General features: G+C 50.2%; 1 protein-coding gene across 2 annotated transcripts; it reads left to right on the plus strand.

Moving 5' to 3' along the window:
* The first annotated feature begins 178 nt into the window (after positions 1–178).
* LOC119197129 (inactive phospholipase C-like protein 2) lies at positions 179–21,710 on the plus strand. 2 transcript variants are annotated; one of them, XM_037453167.2, is made up of 7 exons: positions 179–967; positions 1,108–1,602; positions 10,778–13,291; positions 13,885–14,088; positions 17,091–17,166; positions 21,143–21,252; positions 21,372–21,710. In XM_037453167.2, exons 2-7 carry the CDS (start codon positions 1,360–1,362, stop codon positions 21,564–21,566), a joined length of 3,342 nt encoding a protein of 1,113 aa, XP_037309064.2. In that variant the 5' UTR covers positions 179–967; positions 1,108–1,359; the 3' UTR covers positions 21,567–21,710. The 2 variants fall into 2 exon arrangements, with proteins under 2 accessions (XP_037309064.2, XP_037309063.2); XM_037453166.2 differs by having other exon boundaries at positions 179–696.
* Positions 21,711–22,566: the final 856 nt, after the last annotated feature.

The following is a 22,566-nucleotide window of genomic DNA, read 5'->3' on the forward strand; positions in this document are numbered from 1 at the left end:
AAGATTTGTAGTATTTTAAATTCTAACCTGGCATTGTCAACCATATTAAACTGTCTTAGAATGGCTGCATATGCTTTAATCTATCCTACTTGTACCAACAAAACAATTAAAACACGGGCTGGTAACAGAATAGTCTAAATCTATGGATATGTAGGTTAAAAGTCCTTTGTATGAGCCTACAGGTATATTAGTTGTGTAAAAAGGGGCGTTCCGTGTGAAAGTGATCAGTTTTGATTGACGGCTCTGCCCGTCGAGTTACTTTGTTGCTCGGAAACGGCTCCTCTGACAGATTTTTTTTTTTTTTATTATTTATTTTTACACTAACGGGAAAACGTAAACCGTATTCAAACAACAGACTTTGGAGGATACGTTAACCAGCCGGGGGAGAAAAAAACAAACAAACAAACAAACCCCGGGGTCGCGTTGAGGAGACTTTGCGTCGGCGGTTTAGAAAAAAGAGAAGAAGAAAAAAAAAAAAAACTAAGTTGGCCCAGCTAGCGGGAGCTAGCTAGAGCTAGCTTAGTTAGCTCGTTAGCTCGGCTCAGTGCTCCGCGGCACCGAGGCGAAGGGTTACGTCTCTCTCCCTCCCTCTCTCTCTCTCTCTCTCTCTCTCTCTTTCTGCGGCAGCAACAACTTGAGAGGGGAGCCCCGTCCTCTCCATGGCGAGACGAGTCGGTCCACAAAGGCGAGGACACGGTAAGCTCATCGGGAGAGTTGATCACGAACCGATAACTTCTACGTGCTTTAAAAAAAAGAGAGAGAGAGAGAGAGAGAGAGAGAAGAAGAGATCATTCAACTTAACGTCGGTGAGTTGCTGTTCAACGGAAAGAAGGGTGTTTTTTTTTTACTGCATTTAAACACCGGTGAGATACCGGAGATGTGGTAAAAGACGGTCAACTTATTTTAAGAAAATACCAAAATTCATGTAAAAAAAAGGTGGCAATGCGATGACAGCGACGTCTCTTTTGTAAGTTCACATCCGCTCAGCGACGCGATCGCTGCCGCCGTTCCCTGACACGGGTTTTTCGTTACTAATGTCACCCCGCCCGATTGTACACCCCCCCCCCCCCCACCGCCGTGTTTCTCTCTTTTTTTCCCCCTCTGCAGGGCACGATGCACGGAGCCGGAGTCCTGTGACCGCGGGAGGCTGACCGATACGTGCACCCGAGAGGGCGGAATGGCGCGTGCAAACGTCACACCGAGGCGATAGTCCGGCCAGGAAATCGGAGGAAACCTGACAAACGTTAAAAAGGCTTCTCTGCAACCCAGCAGCTTGCGTGGACGCGTGCGTGCGTGCGTGCGTGCGTTCGTGCGTGTGTGTGTGTCTGTGCGTGCACGCGTGTGCTCTCGGAAGTGCCCATGGCGGAGTTCGGGGAGGACGGCGACCCGCCTCCATTGCATCCCGGGGACACGGCCGTGCCCGGCGCGGCAAAGGCGCGTTGCGAGGGGTCGGTCCTGAATGGAGACTGCGGGATAGTGGACAACACGGTCGGTTCGGGGTCCCTCGTCGCGACCGGGGGCCAAGCCGCGGGGGACGCCTCCAGCGCCTTCGCCGGACCGGACGCCAAGTGTGAAATCCCGCGCAGGAGCAGCATAATCAAGGTAAACATTGAAGTCACGGTGAAGGTGTCACGCCCGTGAGCTGCACGTCTCACCTGAGATGATGATGATGATGATGATGACGATGACGGGGGGAGAAAGTAACTGCATCAGTGTGAGTCTGAGTCCCGATTGCATTTCATCACTCTCTCTTTTAGATCACATCTTTTGCCTTCTTTCCACTGATGGTTACACGTAATTTTTCAGTGATTTTATAGGTGGGTTTTTTTTCTGCGGTCAGCAGAAGCACATCCTGTACTTTCTCAATATTTTACTTGGAATTTGTATAGCAGTAATTATGAGCAATCAATATCAGCCGTATATCTACATGTGCATGGCTGTAGACACCCGGGTAAGAAAGGATGATCTTCATTTTGCTGCCTAAAAAGGGGAACACGTATTTGCAACAGCAGGGGAGTCTGTGCGAGTAAACGAGCACTTCCACAACTATGCGATATAAATCATGTGGTTGAAGGTAGTATGTTCATGATACCAATAAAAAAAAAAAAACATTAATACATATTTTAAAATGATCAAAATCAAGCTTGCACGTGGATGAACGTGGGCAGACGTTGATCGTGTACAATGAGCAACAAAGACGGCGAATTATATGCAATTAAATATGGCACGTAGGGGATAACTAGAGTCCAGAGTGGAGAACAGTACATGCACTTCACACTCACTAAGTAATGCAGCTTTTGGTCTTAGACTCATTGCATTTCGGACATTCGGTCAAAATCTTTGCACTTCTCTCATGGGCGTTGTGAGTCTTGCTCCAGGGTTCCAACTGGTGTTATGACACTTCCTCCCATTGCGTTAATCTACGCTATGTTGAAAGCCGTCAAGGCCTTTCACTTCCATTAGTATTCCCCAATATGAACGTATTCCAAACTTCTCTTGGGTCAGGTGAAACCGTGTTTAGATGTTACCAGCCGCCGCTGGACGAGCATGCAGCGCATTCTGAAAACGCATGTTTTCTTTTTGTGATGAACGGCCTCTCGCCTCTGCAGAAGTTATCCGCTAACCAACTGCCAACAGTGTGCAGAGATGCACTTCGAGGGAAGACAGACGCGCCTACTTTTAAACATCCCAAAGGACTTTGACATCCACAGACTTTGGGTTGCGCAGTATTTACTTTTTTTGCAGTCAATGTCGGCTTTGAAGCTCCGAAGGAGCGCGTGTCACAATGGTGACGTTTCGTAATCCTTCACATTAGCTTCACTCCACCGCTGGCAGAACAACAACCGTGATCGTATAGTTCGGTCCAAGAGGTTTGGCCTGCAACACTTTCTCGACACATTGAGGCTGTTGAGCTCCGCCTGGAGATGTGTAATCAACGTTTGTGCTTTCGTCCAGAGTGATCTGTGACTACATATAACAAACATATAAGAGAGAGAGAGAGAGAGGCTTGGAAAACCACTGCTTGCTGCCCTTCTCCAATTTGGGCTGCTCGACTATGTAACGTAATTGTATTAATCATGTGGCGCTCCCAATTTCTCAATGTGATTTACTTATGGCGTCTTTCGTTTAGAAGAACATTTTGTACATGCGGTGCGCTTTATGAGTGGGGAAAAACCTTCTCCCGGTGAACAATTCTCTCAAAGGGGGCAACGGGGGGGGGGTTGTGCATAAATGGTGATGACGCAGCGAAGAAGCGCGCTGTAAGATGCGCTCGTTTGCAGAGATCGTGGTCAGTCAGCCCACATGGGGGGGGAAAAAAGAAAGGGGGCGAGCTGAATTTGTTACACAAGACAAAACCGGAGCGTCACTGAGAAGCAGAGTAAGAGTTTCACCTCCTTTTTCAGAAATAAACCGTAAAGAAAAAAAAAAATTCATCAGTCGCCCAACCCGGCGTTCGATCTAGTGCTCGCGGCTCAGTATCTCGCAAAAGGACACATCCACATGTGAACTGGAAGAGGCAGAGATCAAACCGCCAATCTTTGACCCGAGGACGACCTTGAAGGCCCCATCCGCCGCGCCGCTGCTCGTGGCCGTGATGAACGATGACGAGGCCCGGGACGCCAAAATGAGCGGTTCGAACCGAGGCTCGGGTTGACGCAACAAGTGCATCTGAGGTGGATAGTGGAGTCATGCAAATGCCGCTCTGCCACTTCACATAAACTCTGGCATCAATATGGTCCGTCGTATGAAGAATGTAACCAGCGTGTCAACTAGAACGTGTATTCTTGCACGAAGTAAGCCGTGCACGTGCGTTTTCAGTTTTCGACAGCTGCGACTGATCGAGTGCTGCAGGTTGGCACGGTCGGAAGGGGGGGGAGAGAAGAGCCTTCAGTTCCCTTTTAAGCAACTACTCGGAAGAGACGGGAGGATGTGGTCGGGGGCAACGGCGTAGTAGGAGCGGCTCTAATGCGCTCAGTGCTGAACGGGGCTTCCGTTCGCCTCGCGTGTCGCTGAGGGCGCGTCGTCGCGAGCGCGGTCAGGACCGCAAGCTTGTGGCACGTCTGAACTGCCCCAGTGAGACCTGTCTGTGCATGTGTGTGTGTGTGTGTGTGCGTGTGTGTGCGTGCGTGTGTGTGTGCACGCAATTTAGGGCCGGTGAGAGTTAACCGTGGCGCTCGCAGTCCCCCCCGGGGTTGAGAAAATGCCACTTTTTGCAGATCCTTTAATTTGATGGTTGGCTCGCCTACGCACACAAAGTGACACTCCACCCAAAAGCCGCGCTCCCCCCTCCCACTGGTAGCACGTGATGAGCCTTTTGCGAAGCCCTCACCACCCAGTACTCGTCCTCCGATGAAAGGGAGCGCTCGTAAGTGCTGTTTGAGACATGCCGAACTTGGGATTTGAAGTAGAAAAGGGGATTTTGTTGCAGGAGGGCTTGGTTATGTATTTATGGACCTTCTCATCCACTGGGAACCGTTTAAAGCGACTGATGTGTTTTCAAGTTGACCACAGCTTCTGACCACATCCTCGCTGTGAAATATGAAACGCGCCGTCTTTCTAAAACCTCCACAGGGGGGGAATTTCTCGGTAGTCAAAAGAGAGATTTTGGCTGAAGCCAAACCTCTTTCCAGAAATCAAACATTATAGAAACACCGCCGTTAGGGAGTCTGCTTGGTTGTTTAGTCAATTTCCTCCATGTTGAACATCCCCAACTTGGGGGAATTTAGGGGCATTTACAGCCTTGCCAGATCTCTGCAGACTTTTTTTTTTTAATTCTGAAAAGACAAAGTCTTTTATAAGCAGCGTATCCCCGGGTTACGAGCGAGGCCGAGGCTCTCCGCATGGCGTCCGGTGACCCTGTTGTACGCCAGTGGCCCGTAGGCAGGAGGCTCCGCTTTGCTTCCAGCCCAGCATCTCGTCTCGGGCTGCTCTGGCACGAAAGGCCTTTTTTTTTTTCCACCATCTCTCGACGGGGGGGGGGGGAGAGAGCAAAACCAACCGTTTGCGATGCCCCCGCTGCGAGGAGGGAGAGCGGTTTGCGGGCCGAGTGACGGCGGAGCTGCAGCGCTGGGGTGTCCTCGGTGGGAGGCGTGTCATTCAGGCTGCATTGTCAGACCAGGGAGTGTTGCTTTAGTTTCATAATCATCTCAGAAATGTGGTTAACGAGCTGGATTTTTAGCATCCGTTAAAAAAAACAACAACAACAAAAATCACAGAATATTTGCTCTGTCTGAGGCGACGGAAACAAAAAGCTATATGAAGACTTCACACCTCTCGGTAGTTCTTCCTCCTGAAATGAGATGGATTTCTTTTTTTAATGCACCTCTTGAATGGGTCCTGGGAGGGAACTCCTAGTGCGAGTGATGAGGAGCGATGAAGACGTGTTTAAAAGTGCTTGATCGTGCATACTTGCATGGATGTTTGATAGTAATGATCCTTTTTAATTCAGCTTTGATGACTTGGCACGGTTAAAACGTATTCGTGATCTAATGGATTACTTGTTATTATATTATGGATATGCTAAACATTCATATTTAAGTGTGTTGGAGTGCTATCCCTTGACGTCTTGAAGTGATAAAAAGTTTCAGTGAAAAGCTGCTTTCCATACGTCTGCTGCAAATATCAAATACTTGGTGCTTCACACCGTTGGTGCTAATGTAGTCATCGACAGGGTTTTAAATAGCTTCTATGCACGCGTTTCCATTCCGCAGTCTGATTTAATTGTGGTCAATAATGAATTGCTTCACTGGAATGTGGAAGTGGAGTCTTCTATTTTTCTCTAGGATCAAACTGTCATGAGGCAAAACTTAAAAATGGTGTGACGTAAATGTTGCTGATATTACCCAGCAGTGTCCAAAGTGGCCTCACGCGGGGGTCTTTTATTTTGAAGGGCAGCTCAGAGGACTAGTGCAGTGCTGATGCATAGAATGATCAAGGTCTCCTTTAACACTCAACAGCTGTAGACTAAAGCTGCAATGATTAGTTAACTGACACACGCTCTTACAAATGTTTGTCCAGCTTTCCACGGCGAAAATATCTCTGCCGGTCGGACAGAGCAGGACGCGTCCCTGGGGAACAACTTCCTGCACAAGGCAAATATTTTGATATATATATATATTGATATATAGGCAGGCATTGGTCTCCTTCAGTGGGGGGGGCAGGCATTGGTCTCCTCCAGTGGGGGGTTGGGGGGGGGGCAGGCATTGGTCTCCTCCAGTGGGGCTGGCAGCTGTCGCTGGCGGCTGAAGTGGCAGCGAGTCGCTCTCCACCTGCTGCTCAGTGACTGCAGTGAGCTCAACGTGATTAAGGGTCACGCGCGTGACCGCTCCGTTTTGCGCGTTTCGCTTCCTCCTCGCGTCTCGCTCCGCTGGAGTGCAGATTGTCATCACATGTTCAGATGGAGGTTCCTGAGGGGAAACCCGAATCACATTGGATCTACGGAGTCCTCCGTATTGACGGAGCGGCTTTAAACTATCCCTTCATATCATGTCTGAGTACAACAACTTTTTAAATGCATACTGATATAACACTCCCACTGTAAGCACACGTGAATAAAGGTGTTAAATCAAAGCAGGACCAAACAATCCAAAGTGATGGCGAGTGAATCCTAAATGCAGATATTTTGTAGCCTGCGTTCATCTGTCGCGGCGGACGGCGCGTCTCGATCTCATCGTTCCAAAGAGCTTTTGTTTGTTTAGGAAATGGTTGAACAGAGTCTCCGGGGAGTTCCCTTCTTCACGCTTGAGATGCCCAACAACTGAGGCCATGCGGTCCAGAACGGAGGCAGCTGGGCCTTTTCACTGCTTAAACAAATCAAGACTTTCTTTAACTGGGAATCTGTTTTAATACCACACAGTTAGCTGTCCTTTCAATTCACTCCCTCCTATCGTCTCAAGTCACTGTACTCCCCCCCCCCCCCCCCCCCCCCCCCCCCCCCCCACAAAGTCACTTTCTCTTAAAGTACGCACCTCCTCCTCTTTGCCGTCACCAGCTGGGTTTCCGCGAGGCTCTTCTCGTTCCTGTTGTTGTTGTTGTTGTTGGTCCCTCCGTGGCTCGTCCTGTCGCTGCGTTCCCCTCTCGTTCACACTTGGATCTATTTTCATCCTCTGCCTGAATAGCCTGATGATGCAGCGTGAGAGAAATTAGTGGTACTACAGCAGGCCCTGACAATGAATACGTGGCAGAATATTCATATCTTAATACTTCCAAACACTTTTTTATGGCATAGAGCTGTGAATTTAAATGTAATCATTAGTCTAACCAATAGAGACACATGCTATTCAAGCATATTAAGTGCTTGACCTGGTGGATAGTTTTATGATCAAGGTGGACAAAGCTACAGTGACTAATTAATGCATTAACCTCGTTATCCAAACAAGTTACAGATAAAACAATTACAATCTATTCATGAACACACAAAAAGCTTACTTGATCACAACGTGATGCATTAGAATAGATTACTACAAATATGCATTTTAAATACTGGTGCCATCTGAACTCAAATGTCACCCTGAAGCTGGGATACTCTAATAATGAGGCCTCGTCCATATGGTGCTGCTAGGTTTTTGTCTCGTTGCTTAATTAAACTTATTCAACCATCAGTAGGTTTAAAGAAAGGAAGAAAAAAAAAGAAGAAACTGTTGATGTGGAAATTGTGACATCCTGCTATGAGAGGCTTTCCAGGCTAACTGACGTCTCGTGGTGAGCAGCTCCGTAACCTTTTTGTTTTTTTTACTCTTAGGTTTGGACTCTCGGTCCTAAAAAAAGCAACGTACCCCACTGTTAGCCGTGGGATATGCACGAGCTTCTTAGGTAACCGTGCTGTTGCCTCAGCTTGTTTGGCAGGTAGAGGAGGAGACTCCAATGCAGTCTTGGGCCTCATCCAGAGTCAGAATGTCGATAGCCGTGTTTCTCTTGTGCTTAAGGACACGACGCGTCGGGAAAGACGTTCTCGCCGTCTTCGACTCGCCGCGCTACAACAAAGACGCTTGTCTGTGATCATGAATCGGCCTAAATAATAGATCGTCGAATGGGAGTGTTCAACACTATTAGTGCCCGTAGAACTGAGATGTGTTTAATGCTTGAAATGGGGCCGCGTCTTTACTCGTCTGGTTTGCGCGGCACATTTGCACGCCGATGAAATACATTTGCAGGGTAGCTGAGCCTTTTTTTTTTCTTCTTTTTTTTTTTTTTACTGGCGCTGCATCGGGGAGTCCCGGTGGTCGTTGTCGGTGACGCACACACACACACACACACACACACACACACACACAGAACAGAGAGTCGCGGTTCTCCGCCGTACAGACGGTCAGATCCGTGGCTTGTTCACTCGACGCTTCATCGTCTCTTCCCCCGCCGTCTGTCTCCGTCACACAACGAGCGTGTGCCATGTAACGGCGTGGCAAAGATCTCCCCCCCCCGTGAGGATGAGCATTTTCTCTCCGCACACTGTCACTGAAGTGAAAAATAAACCCTGTAATGAAGGATGAGCGCCGGGTGCTTGGCGGTCGATCCAGAATTTCTCCCGGCAACGTTCCCTCGACGTCATATACAAATTAAAGGGAGCTTCGCGGCTTTGAAAGAAGTAACGAGACTGTATTAACTTTTTTCAATCATAGCCACATAAAATCATAATGCAATGTGGTCAATTAGCAAGCCACCAAAGGTGCTGTTAAAATTTTAGCCGACCTAATAGACTGCAAAAAAAAATGTATTTAGAAATGGATGACTTAAACCCCGGATGAGCACGCTCAATCAAACAACATCCTAGCCAGTGAAAACTAGCAGTACCGGTATGTGCTTTCAAGAAATAAAGTGAGTACATGAAAACACGCCTGACGGCTCGAAGGGCTTTTGGCTCAGTGCTGCTGTGGGCCTGCACGTGTGACGGGGGGGCGGGGGGGGGGGGGGGGGGGGGGAACGCACTGTTCGTGCAGAGGCTTGTGACTGTACTGAATTCATATTTAATGGGAGGCCGGCAAACCATTTGAAGAGTGTGCCGCCGAATTCCAGTGAACCTGAAGGCAGCCACAGACTGTACTTGGTCTCTCCAGGTTGTCGTCTACCCCCCCCCCCCCCTTCTTCAAAGCCTATTTCGGGTGCTGTCCTCCAGCCTGGCGAACAAAAATAATGCCTTTGAAGCCCGCGTTTCTGGACTCGGACACACGGAGAGAAGTGATGTTCGTGTCGAGAGGAACGCGTGCCCCCATTAAGCCAGCGTCTGTTTGAACTGCGACAATGCGGATCTCATCTTTTGAAGAGCCATTTAAGGGGCAATACGAGACTTCTTAATTACAAAAGAAAACACTCCTGACTTCCACCAGAGAGCTGGACTGGCGCATAAGAAGCGAGTGTCCTCGGGGCGTAATAACGAGCGCTCAGACAGAGATGGGTGTGGGCGGTGTTGTTTTCTTGCTTAGGTAAAGGAAGCCGAGGGGAAATCCTGACTAGAAGGCCTGGTTGCACAGCAGGAAGCAGACACAATATATCAGCAAGCTGCGACTCTAGTTCACATTCTTCTACAGGCCATAAGGATTATTTTCAGTCATGCATTTGTGTTCTGAGCTCCCGTTTGGTACGGTGAACTCCCTTTGCGCAGCAGACTGTGGCAAAGAATGTGATTCTTATACCCGGCGCGTTCCTTACATGGAGAGGTGAACTATTCTACCCATCAAAGGAAAACGTTCTCGGTGGTCTTGGCGTTTTTTTTGCAACACTCTGACTCACAGATGGGACGCAGCACCGTGGCTAATACAGTTTTTCATGAATCGTGTCGTGACATTATTTGGACCCTTTTTGCGTTTTTCGGAATTACTCACCGATGAAATGTTTTCCATCTGAGGGTGGAACTTAGTTTTTAAGCTTCCTCGGCTTCTGTTTTTTTTTTTGTTGGTCCATGCAGTTTTATGATTCCATATCATCTCAAATGATGTCTTGATAGCAAAACATAGTAATAACCTGACCTAAGAAAGGCTTAAAAGACAAATGAGGTTAAACCATAAGCAGACAGGAGCCAACGTGATAGTAATGAAGCTGCTTCACAGATCGCCCCCCAAAAAAAGCCTGTCCTGTGAAACCTCCGCACTCGGCATATTTTTTTATTGTTAATATCTCCGGCGGAGTGAACGGAGGCAGACGTCACATCAATCGTACGCGTGGCCCGTCGTTCCCGTTTGTTGAATCACATTTTGGGACATTGTTCCCGATGTTTATGTGTGGCGGTTTGTCCCTCTTTTATGTAAAGTATGCACATTTCAGTTTGATTACACAAGCGGCTGTGACGGTTTTTCTGCATTTCATCAAAACCCGACGCAACGGAGAAAAAAAAGATCCTGGTTTTCTGCTAGTGTAGCATAAAAAAAATGAAAACCAGGCAACATTATGCCGTTGACAAAAGAATGCATTGCTTTAGTATAGAGTGGGACCATTGTTGTGGATGCCTGGGTCTGTGTGGGCGATACTTGGGGAGAGTTTCTCTTGTATCTCCATAACAGACAGTGACACGTACCTTAAGTCACCCGACAAAGTCGCTCCAGGGATCCGGTTATTTTGCTAATGGCTGTATTCAGATTTCATTACATATGCACAAAATGGGTATAAAAAAGGAACTAGGCTAGATGTTATTTACAGTAATGATATGAAATATTGCAAACGACAGTCCTTCAAGCTGAAACACAAAATCACGGTCAACATTTTTGACGTTTTTTTCGTTTTCACTTAACCATCGGGTATCCACAGCAATGCTTTTATTCATGCTCTGTGCTCTACTCCTCTGCAGGACGCCTCAAGACAGCGCAAAGAAAGAAAGAAGACGGTGTCATTCAGCAGCATGCCCACGGAGAAGAAGATCAGCAGTGCGAGCGACTGCATCGGTGCGATGGTGGACGGCTCTGAGCTGAAGAAGGTGCGGTCCAATTCCCGCGTCTACCACCGCTACTTCTTCCTGGAAGCCGACATGCAGTCTCTGAGATGGGAGCCCACCAAGAAGGAGTCAGAAAAGGCCAAGATTGACGTGAAATCCATCAAGGAGGTGCGGACGGGCAAAAACACGGACACTTTTAGAACCAACGGGACCTACGATCAGATATCGGAGGACAGCGCCTTCTCGGTCATCTTCGGGGAGAACTACGAGTCACTGGACTTGGTGGCAAACACTGCAGATGTGGCCAACATCTGGGTGACGGGGCTGAGGTACCTGATCTCCTACGGGAAGCACACCTTGAACATGATAGAAAGCACTCAGAACAACATGCGCTCATCTTGGCTTGGCGAGCTGTTCGACGAGGCGGGCGGCAACAACAACAACAACAGCAGCAGAAAAATATCGCTGTGTGCTGCCGTGCAGCTCGTCAAGAAGTTGAACCCCGGACTTAAAAATGTGAAAATAGAACTGAAGTTCAAAGAGCTCCACAAAGCCAAGGACAAAGCGGGATGTGACGTGACCAAAGAGGAGTTCATTGAGGTCTTTCATGATCTTTGCACTAGACCAGAGATATATTTTCTCTTTGTTCAGTTCTCCAGCAACAAAGAGTTTCTGGACACCAAGGACTTAATGATATTCCTGGAGGCGGAGCAGGGGACGGCACAAGTCAGCGAAGACACCAGCTTGGAGGTGGTTCAGAAATACGAACCGTCTAAAGAGGGCCAGCTCAGGGGTTGGCTTTCCCTCGATGGCTTCACCAACTACCTGATGTCTCCGGAGTGCCAGCTCTTCGACCCTGAACAGAAAGCCGTTTGCCAGGACATGAACCAGCCCATGTCCCACTACTACATCAACGCATCCCACAACACGTATCTGATCGAGGATCAGTTCAGAGGCCCCTCCGACGTGACGGGCTACATCCGCGCCCTCAAGATGGGCTGCCGCAGCGTGGAGCTGGACGTCTGGGACGGGCCCGACAACGAACCGGTGATCTACACCGGTCACACCATGACGACGCAGATCGCCTTCCGCAGCGTCGTCGACGTCCTCAACAAGTACGCCTTCGTCGCCTCCGAGTTCCCGCTGCTGCTGTGTCTGGAGAACCACTGCTCGCTGCAGCAGCAGAGGGTCATGTTTCAGCACCTGAAGAAGATCCTCGGCGACAAGATCCACGTCGAGCCCCCCAAACCCGAGGACTGTTACCTCCCCTCTCCCTCGGCGCTGAGGGGAAAGATCCTGCTCAAGGGCAAGAAGCTGAGCACCGCTTGCACCGCTTCGGAAGGCGAGGTGACGGACGAGGACGAGGGGGCGGAAATGTCCCAGAGGTTGAGCATCGAGACGCCGGAGCAGCAGCAGCAGCAGCAGCAGACGGTCGCCCCCCCGAAGAAGTTCCAGCTGTCGAAGGACCTCTCCGATCTGGTGACCCTGTGCAAGTCGGTGGAGTTCAAAGACTTCCCCACGTCCTTCCAGAGCCAGAAGCAGTGGGAGCTGTGCTCCTTCAACGAGGTCTTCGCCACGCGCTGCGCCAGCGACTTCCCGGGCGACTTCGTGAACTACAACAAGAAGTACCTCGCGCGGGTCTATCCCAGCCCCATGCGCATCGACTCCAGCAACATGAACCCGCAGGACTTCTGGAAGTGCGGTTGCCAGATTGTGGCGATGAACTACCAGACGCCCGGCCTGATGATGGACCTGAACATCGGCTGGTTCCGTCAGAACGGGAGCTGCGGCTACGTGCTGCGGCCGGCCATCATGAGGGAGCACGTGTCCTACTTCAGCGCCAACACCAAAGACTCCGTGCCCGGTGTTTCCCCGCAGCTCCTGCACATCAAGATCATCAGCGGGCAAAACCTGCCCAAGCCCAAAGGCTCGGGCGCCAAGGGGGACGTAGTGGACCCGTACGTGTACGTGGAGATACACGGCATCCCGGCCGACTGCGGCGAGCAGAGGACCAAGACGGTCAACCAGAACGGCGAGAACCCCCTGTTCGACGAGAGCTTCGAGTTCCAGATCAACCTCCCCGAGCTCGCCATGGTGCGCTTCGTGGCGCTGGACGACGACTACATCGGCGACGAGTTCATCGGCCAGTACACCATCCCCTTCGAGTGCCTCCAGCCGGGCTTCCGGCACGTGCCGCTGCAGTCCCTGACCGGCGAGGTGCTGCCGCACACCTCGCTGTTCGTCCACGTGGCCGCAACCAACCGGAGGGGGGGCGGCAAACCGCACAAAAGGGGGCTGTCCGTGCGGAAGGGCAAGCGGAGCAGGGAGTACGCCAGCATGCGGGTGCTGTCGATCAGGGCCGTGGACGACGTCTTCAAGGCGGCCGTGCTGCCGCTGAGGGAGGCGACGGACCTCAGAGAAAACGTGCAGGTGAGAGAGGAACACGAGGCAGGCGCCACTGGAGCCCATTGGATGTGTAACAACTGCTGGGGAAAAAGTTGGGAAGTGGTTTTGAATGAAATCTTGATTTAATGGTTACATTGAGATTCCTACAGCCGCCGCCACCGATGATGATGATGAGCATTCCCCTTTTAGCAGGCCGTTAAAATAATTGAACCAAATCTCCTGCCTTTTTAATATCGCCCAATCGAGACCAATCCGGTGTCATTTTAATCTGGCTCGGCCACCCCATCCAGCAGGGAAACTGTGTCATCTTGCCTTCCCGTGATCACATCTGTTTGTGACAGACATTTTATGAGAGAGGATTTATGTCAGTGGGTCTGTTTGTATTGCAGTCATTGTGTGATAACAAGCCACCGGCCTTGAGACTATAACGCATAGTTTGTTCCTCTGGTTGTTTATGTAGGGTTTAAACCAGGGCTTTCACAGGAAGGGTAGGATTTGATTGTTTGTGTGTGTGTGTGTGTGTGTGTTCCCGTGTGATACTGCTGTCAGACCAAAATGATTGAGTGTTTGCGAGACTGTTATTTTAAAAGTTATTATCTCTCTCCTCTGTGCTGCAGAATGCCATCGTGTCCTTTAAAGAGCTGTGCGGCCTTTCAGCAGTGGCCAACCTGAAGCAGTGCATCCTGGCCCTTTCTCCTCGACTCACCGGAGCCGACAACAGCCCCCTTCTGGTGTTCAACCTCGCTGACCAGTACCCCAACCTGGAGCCCCAGGGCCTGCTACCAGAGTTCCTGAAGAAAGTAGTCACCACCTACGAAACGGTGAGACCTGTTGACCATGTAGTCAAGATGTTAACATGTGGAGGTATCGTCAATGAAAACACAATGCGTGACCCGACACAACAATTCTGCATCCGTCCATCAATACCAAAAAAGTATAGAAGACCGTAACGAGCTTTGATCCAATCCAATCAATACTTGACTTAATGGGGGCATGCAGAGATGGTTACATGGCCGGAGCTCTGTTAAGTAATACAATCAATGTTCACAAGTTATGCAACATGCCATTCAGGCTATTCCCAGACAACGCCATTACCCTGAACGCATCGTGTTCCTCTTGCATCGATTCCCCCGCCCACCATGAGCCGAGTCAACCTTCATCATTATTCAAAAGAATCTGCTGGCACAAGTTGTTTCACTGCGAAAACATGGTTTCACGTCTTTTTTTTACAGGCAGGATCACAGTGCACCATATCACCTTGACTCCTTTGCATGCCGGTTTTTTAACACAAAACTTTACAAAAAGTCAACAAGAGAGGAAAAACACTCATCCAAAGGTGTTGGGTGGGGGAAAACATCCCATGCAAAAGAGGAGAAAACAAACAGTGTTTGGGGACAGGCTTAAGTGGTGGGAAGCTGCAGGGCCCCGGTGGTCTGCAGAGCGGAGCAGGACACGGAGGAAAGGGAGGTAGAAGGGAGCTGACAAACCTAAATGAAAGGAGAGCCATGCTTGAGAAGATGTCAATGATGTATGGAGCTGTACAATTAGCGATTTAGGCACGGCGTCAAAAGCCACCACAGGGAGCAGCTCGGCTCTCTCGCTTCCTAATTGGCAAAACTAGAATGTGGGTCTCTCTCCCCCCACCCGTTTGTGTGCTGAGGGAAAAGTGGAGAAATGCCAGCGTGTTGACATACTCTGGTTTCAGCTTTCACATCACGACAAATGAACTCGAGGACAAGGCGGGAAGTAGAGACGACACGGAAATGCACACATGTGGGAATACAAGGCCCACATGTCGTTGTTTTAACACTAAGCAAAGGATTTATTCTGTTGATCTTTAATATATTTTAACTCTGAATGAATACTAGTTATATCTAGTAGTATTATTATTATTGTGTGTATCTTGATATTGTTTCTATTTATAATTACTGTTTGGTTAAAATGTGTTATCTGCTTTACTAGTGGCCCTGCATAATGGCATCGTAAATCTAACATCCCCTTTTTTAAAAGTAAACAAACAATTGTATCTTTGAGAAATGCAGGTGATGATGATGATGATGATGATGATGATGATGATGATGATGATGATGATGAACATGATGATGATAGGACTAAACATAGCACTTAAAAGAGAATGGAACACGGCCCACCAACCCGGCTCATAACGTGCCTCTTAAACAGGTTTGAGACGGCGCCTCTGCCACCAAGACGGTCCTTTCCTCCCCCATCAGGGAAGTAATCACAGCGTGCGCGACAGCTCTAAGTGCCGCAGCTGCAGAGTGACACGGCTAATGACTGCGCTGGGGACAATGCGGTGATTCACTCGGCCCGTCCGCTCCCGGGCACGGAACACGGTATCCAGGGGCTTTGTGCAATCGGTCGCTCGGCCGTCTCTAATGACCCCGCGGATCTAAACGTTGATCGGGAGGAGTGCCGTTGGCATTGTGTCCGGTCACATGACCATCCAGCGTCGTTGTAGGTTTCTGACATCCGGTCAAATGAATGCACCAGAATCCACCTTGAACTGATCGGCTGCCACTACAACAACATAAATCTTTTTAAAAAAATCGCTCCCAGATAAACACTATCCCTGATTGAAAAGGGCTCGGTAATTACTTTAAAACGTTCACAGGCATGAAAAGAGCAGTGCGCCTCATTTGTGGGTTGCTTCTCAACGGAAATCACCAAAGAGTGATACCGGGCTTTAGTTGTTTGTTTTTATGTTGGCCCTTTCCAGGGGTCCATCTTAGGGGTATGATGTCGATCGCTGCATCACAGCGCGGCTTTGTTGCCCCGAGCTTGAAAATAAAACGGTCTGTCCGTCCTTCCTTCCTTCCTTCCTTCCTTCCTTCCTTCCTTCCTTTCCGTCTTGGCGGCAGCGCAGCGCGGCCCGGCTCTGTGTCACGACATGGCGGTCCACTTTAAGTCACTTAGCGAGCGTACGACCAAATGTGAAACTCAATTACAGCACAATCCCGCGCACACAAAGAGCCCAGTGCCCCCCGGGGGGGGGTGGGGGGGGGGGGGGGGGGCAAAACCTAAATCAATGGCAGAGCATTTCTTTGTGTTTATCTCCTCTGTGTCACATGAAAACGTTTAAGCGATTTCACTGAGCCCAGTGAAGCAGAACGCTCCACATGGTCCGACCAGCGGCGCCGTCACCGGGTGCTCATGTACCTCCCTGTGAGGCAGGTTACAAACGGAGCTGCAGCTTTGTGCACGCAAGCTAACGTTTGTGTAATGGTTGGTTAGGGGCGGGGGGGGGGCAGCAGCAGCAGCATTCAAAATGCAAAATAGTTCCTTTTTTTTAAGGTCTCATGAGACACGGAACCGCCTGCAGGTCACCAGAGGTTGTGCACTCAGTTAAAGGGGAACGTTAACTGTGTTTACGTCGCGCTCTCCTCCGTAGTCGTACGACCTTGATACACTGCCTCCTTTTCTGTTTTTTGCCCCCCTAACAGCATTTGAAAAAGCATGTAAAAGGACTTTGAAGGTATGGTGTATTTCGAGCGGAAGAGGCCGCGTTCCCGTTTTGAGGGAAAAGTAAAAAACGCCAAACTTTTTTGGATAATCACCAAAATTGCTCGTGTCTCCTTCCTTCTATTTCTGGCTTTTTCAAAGGCATGCCGATCTGCGTCCACGCCCACCAACGTGCCCGTAATAACAGCTTGTTTTCAGGAGCCCTCCCTGGATAGAAATCCCCAGCCAAAAGACACAGAAAGCCTCCTGCTTTATTGTGGGATACCAGTTTTTTTGTTGTTTTTTTCTGATGTGGAAAAAACGAAAAAACCAAATACAAACAAACTGTTTTGTCTGCTTTCAGGTGATCCAGACCAGCAAGACTCTGCTGGAGAGCTACGAGGGGGTCTATGAGCGAATTCTGCAAACCCAAAAAGCCGGTAAGGGAAGGTTAGAAGGTGGAAAGAGGACTACAAAAGGCTGTTTGGGTTTTTTCTGATCCCGTTAGGCGGCTCCTGAACGCCTCCCCATCTCTCTGTAGCCACACCACGCAGATCGCTCCATTTTAAAATTTCAATCGCCCTGATTATTCTTTTCTCATTTGAATGAGCGGAATTACCATTTGAATCACGTTCAAGTACGTGATCCAGTCACTGCTTTTTCTTTTTTGAAAGGCTGCGGTTCAGACACGGGTGTTTAATTCACGCCGGTAACCGCCTCTGCGCGGCATTCTAATCACAAGGTCGGGGTTTAGGGTTCAGAGAGAGATGAGCGACGAGGGGTCTGGACCACATCAAAGCTAGCAAAGCTGGCGGTTCTCCTCCACCAGATGCTAAATACTAGTAAGACGTGTGTGTGTGTGTACACACAATGTGTCCATGGAGGCTTTCCAGCCCGTAGTAACAGAACGATCGGTGTGGTCAAGTGACTCCGCTCAGCTTTCCTGCTTCCATTGGCAGCTCATCTGCTGGATTTAAGAAGACGCAGCCTGTGTCATCTGAGGTCCATCTTGTTTGATTCCGGGACAAATTGTCCTGTAACTGTGCATACACGGGTTAAAACCTGTTTGGACATTATTGCTTTTATTCAAATGCAGCACTGTCTGGCCATCAATTCCATCTTAAGTGGCATTGAAGGCTAATTAATGACGAGCAGCTGCAAGAGCCAAGTGAGAGTGGAAGGGCGGGGGGGGGGGGGGCTGACCATCATTACCCCGGCGCATCTTTATTGGTTTCCACATTCAATTTCTTTTGTCGTGGCAGATCAGAGCATCTTTTAACCAATGGGAGGATCAAAGGCTGCTTCTCCTTTTCTTTTTTTCTGCCTTGCAGCCTTTAACAATTAGCAGCGTGTGGCTTCGGGGGGGGGGGAAACGTTGAGCTTACTGGCCTCACAAAGATGCCCCCGACGCCTCTGCTCACATCTGAGCACCCGGGAGGTTTGTTTTGATACTTTTTTTCCTGCTTGGATCGAATTCGGCCCTGGCTTTCTTCTCTTCCCCCCCCCCCCGAGTGGCGAATGTGTGAAATGAGTGCGCGGTACCGTTACTCACACAGTAATGACCCTGTTCATCTCTACAGCCTTGCTCTGTTGCAATGACCACCTGCTGTTTACTGACCTGCAGTACGGCATCATTGTGTGTGTGTGTGTGTGTGTGTGTGTGTGTGTGTGTGTGTGTGTGTGGGCTCAACATAGCACACATTCACACTGTTGTGTTCTGCCTGTTGCTCATCCTCCACGAGGGATACACAAGTCCCTCTTTCCGAGTGATTCACGGTATTTAATCACGCTGTCCGATCCCTCTCCACCTTGTGGCTGTTGGTGAAGGTCGCTCTGACGGCGCCTCATTGGATGAGTTGAACATTCGGAACCCAGCAGGTTGTGGTGTAACTCTCCGTTGGGGCTGCACGGTGTGTCCTGGTTGATCGATGATTCACCATGACGGTGCATTCTTTTTTTTTTCTTTTCTGAAGCAATAGTCAACTGAATTCGGGGCAGTGAAATTGCTCAAGTTGATGCTGTTAATTCAGAAGCTTCGTCTTGTGGTCCAAAGTGCCATTATATCTGAGTGTCTAAAATCACATGGAGGTGAACCGCAAACTAGGACGCCACAGGTGGCAAGACGGATGAACTTTGATTTGTTTTCCATCCTAAACTGACTGACTGCCTGTTTGTCCCCGGTGGCCCGTGTGCACGCGCTCGGGTGCATGTTTGTATTTGAACACGGTTACATGTGCATCTGTTTCGGGAGGAACTGGGTCAGCGCAAACCCGATTCCCCCCGGTGCAGCGCGTTTGGGGCGGCAACAGTTATTGAAGTTGGGAGTGATCTGATCACTGCGGCTCAGACGGGACCCGGTTTCCCCTCGGAAAGGAAAAGCAGCCCGACACCTGCCAATTAGCATTCAGGGGCGGGTGCACGGCCCGAAACCCGCCGCAGACCGACACCATCAGGCAGGAGATGTTTCCCAGGGAGCTGCGGCGACACTTTGCACAATCCAAAGCGAGGGTCCGGTGTGTGTGTGTGTGTGTGTGTGTGTGTGTGTGTGTGTGTGTGTGTGTGTGTGTGTGTGGGTGGTGATGGAGGACCAGAGTGCTTCTAAAAAAATACAGTCAGGCCATTAAAGGTGCAGGACGCCAAGGACACAGCATCTCTCTCTCTCTCTGTACGTTGTATTTATTACTAGAGTTGAGACCAGGTGTTTTTTGATGAATTGCTTGATTTTGCATTCATAGCGACGGTTTGTCTCTTGAGTGTGTGACACCAAGTGTGCTGCGGCCTCCACCGGGTGGGTCCCTGGCTGGAGGAGCGCTGTGAGCGGCCTTCAGGTCGGGTCACCTGGCATCGATTCACATGCATGAAATATTGACTGTCAACAATGCGACAGGCTGAAGACCCAAAGATCTGTATGAGAGGGGGCATGGAGCAATGTATATACTACACTAAATCTATAAAGCATATAAGTGCATATGGTTAATTTAATTTTAAAAAATTGTGACTATGCCGGTAATACCGCTCATTGAAATGTGATGTCGGACAAAACAGGTGACCTTAAGAATCTCATCACATTGATACTGAAACGCATCAACCTGCAGCCATGCAAACATTGTTTTATTTTGTTGTTGTTTAAACCGGGCGTAGTTTACAGCGGGGGCCCATCGCCCCGTGTCTGATAACAGTGAGATTAGATACGATCCTCTGTGGTTGAAATGAGCTGCCTCTCAGTTCGCCTTCGTCTCGCAGCTTTACCTCAGAGATCAGGATCTGAGGCGCCGCGCTGAGAATGAGCTTACCCCCCTTTCTCGCCTGCTGCCAGACTCCATAAAATGTTGCTAGGCAACCTCCAGTGTGAGTTGTGTGTGTGTGTGTGTGTGTGTGTGTGTGTGTGTGTGTGTGTGTGTGTGTGTGTGTGTGTGTGTGTGTGTGTGTGTGTGTGGAAGCTGTGCACCTTCTTCAAGCACAGTCATGTTCACGTGCACGCTGTTACAGAAAAGCAAACTGAAAAGGACACAAATCCTTTAGGTGTGTGTGTGTGTGTGTGTGTGTTGCATTAACACTTTAAATGCTCAGCTGAGCGGCTCGAGATCAGCACAACGCAACACCTCGAAAGGCAATTTGGGAAGGGGGGGGGGTTTCTCTCGTCTGCACGCCGCGTTTCCATGGCAACCGCAGCAACAGGGGGCCGGGGCAGACTCGAGCTGATGTCAGCACTTCACGTCGAAACGTGTGCACGCTCACCAGGAACCATCAGAGCAGGAGTGCGGGGGGGGGGGGGCTCTTTGTTTGGTGGCCGTAGGAACTCCGCTCGGTGGCCCCCCCTTCGGGTTCATTTACCTCAGAGGCTGTGGTCGCCGCATTGAGCATTGAGCATGTCCTTAGTCAGACTTGTCATGCAAAGGGGGGGAGAGAGGGTGGGGGGGGGGGGGGGGGGGAGGGAGAAAGAGTTCCTCTGGAGACAAATCCCTCCTCTGTTGGCTGCCTTGATGCTGATCCACAGCGAAAGGACGAGATGTCTGCGTCGCCCACGTTGCCTCGCTCTCTGTTTCCTCGCGGCTTCCTTCAACTCACCGTTTTGTTTCCTTCACTTCCTCCAAGGTCCCATGCATTTTTTTTTTCATTTCTCTCTCATCCTCAGATCATCTCCTTAATTGGTTTAGAAACCTGCACTTTTCCTCTTCCAGACCTGACATGTGGGGAGGAATCCTCCTCCACAGCCGAGGGGCCTCTGTGCTTCCCTCCTCTGCAAGATGAGTGTGAAATGTTGACAGGAAGTGCCAGTGCTTCCGCTCCGATGGGTTTCCTCGCCGCGACGACGAGCCCCGGCGCCCCGATCGCGCCTCGCCGCGTCGCAAAAAAAAAGGGAAAAGGCCGCGATTGACTCGACGCTCGCTCTCGTCTGCTTTCTCCCCTTCGCAGGGATGGAGTTTCACGAGAACATCCACGACTCGGCGGTGAGGGAGGGGCTGAAGGGGCGCAAGCTGCACAAGGCAGTGGAGAGCTTCACCTGGAACATCACCATACTGAAGGTGAGCTCTTTCTTCACAGAAGGCGTCGTGCGGGGGGGGGGGGGGGGGGTTGTTCCTTAAGGGAGAGGTTACAATAATGATACTATTTCCCCCCCCCCCCCCCCCCCCCCCCCCCTTAGGGCCAGTTAGACCTACTGAAGCACGCGAGGAACGAGGTCCAGGAGAACCTCAAGCAGATCCACTACGCCGCCCTGACCAGCAACCTGAGCAAAGGCGGCCCGCAGGGGGGCCCTGAGTCCAAGGGCAGGCGCAGCCTGGAGGCCATCCCCGAGAAGGCCACGGCGGAGGAGGAGCTCACCGACGAGGACAACTAGAGACACCGCCACCCCCCCACCCCCCCTCTGAGTTCAGACTGCGGGACTGAAGGGAGACATTTGCCCCGCGTGTGATATGCCGCCCGGCCATGAGACGCCATGAGACGCACACACAGGCCTTTATCAAAGTGCCAGACCCCCCCCCCCCCCCCCCCCCCCGCAGAAACCCACCCCCGAAATCATTCCTCTCGCCCAGTCTCACTTCCTGGGAGAGCCGAGCGAACTACCAGCCTCGACGTCATTCAAGGCGTCGACCTCACTGTCCAGAGACGCTGTCCTGAGAAAGGAGGAGATTTTCCTAAAGCACAATTTTTTGGAGTTTTGAATGTAACATTCGAGCGGGAGAAGAAAAGAAAAGAAGAAAGATGTCCGTTTACAAACTGTCCGTGTTCCCGTCTGCCAAAATGCTACCCTATGTGTGTGTATATATGGAGTTTCCTGTTACGTTTGTTTCCTGCAGAGTGCGTCATTTTATGATTATATACTTGGACATAGATTTATTTTATAAAGAGATATATGAACACGAGGGGAGAGAACGAGGCGGCTTTTGTTTTTTAACCTGTAGATAACGAGGCTCGTTCTGATGATAGATTGTCTTGTGGGGGCGGAGCCTCGATAACCTGCAGCCCCCCCCCGAGAAGGAACCCCGACCGCCCTCATGGAGGGGGGGGCTCCAACGACCAGCATTTCACCCGCGGGGGGGGACGGGGACATGTCCCGTCTTTTCTTATGCTCTGAATTGCTCCAGCGATGGAAACGGGTATTTATTTTAAACAAAGGTCCCTTTTCTTTTTTTTTTCTTTTTTTTTTAAGAAGTCTGCAAGCCATCAAACGGTGACCGTCTTTTGGCGATTTCCTCTCCACGAGTGGGCTGTCGAGCGGCCCGAGCCGCGATGTCGGGCCCCTGATTTGCGATGGCTTGGTTTCCGTTGGCTGCGGGACCGGAGGTCTTTTTTAAGGCCCGTTTCACTTTCCTCTCCAGCGCCCGGTCCGTTAGTCA

Source organism: Pungitius pungitius, chromosome 11 (genome assembly GCF_949316345.1).
Source record: "Pungitius pungitius chromosome 11, fPunPun2.1, whole genome shotgun sequence".
Lineage (NCBI taxonomy): Eukaryota > Metazoa > Chordata > Actinopteri > Perciformes > Gasterosteidae > Pungitius > Pungitius pungitius.

Excerpts from the sequence above, each read along its gene's own strand:
- LOC119197129 (XM_037453167.2), top strand. The coding sequence starts at position 1,360 with ATGGCGGAGTTCGGGGAGGACGGCGACCCGCCTCCATTGCATCCCGGG. Across the intron at positions 13,292-13,884 it reads ACCTCAGAGAAAACGTGCAG|AATGCCATCGTGTCCTTTAA; the intron begins GTGAGAGAGGAA and ends TCTGTGCTGCAG. Across the intron at positions 17,167-21,142 it reads TCTGCAAACCCAAAAAGCCG|GGATGGAGTTTCACGAGAAC; the intron begins GTAAGGGAAGGT and ends TCCCCTTCGCAG.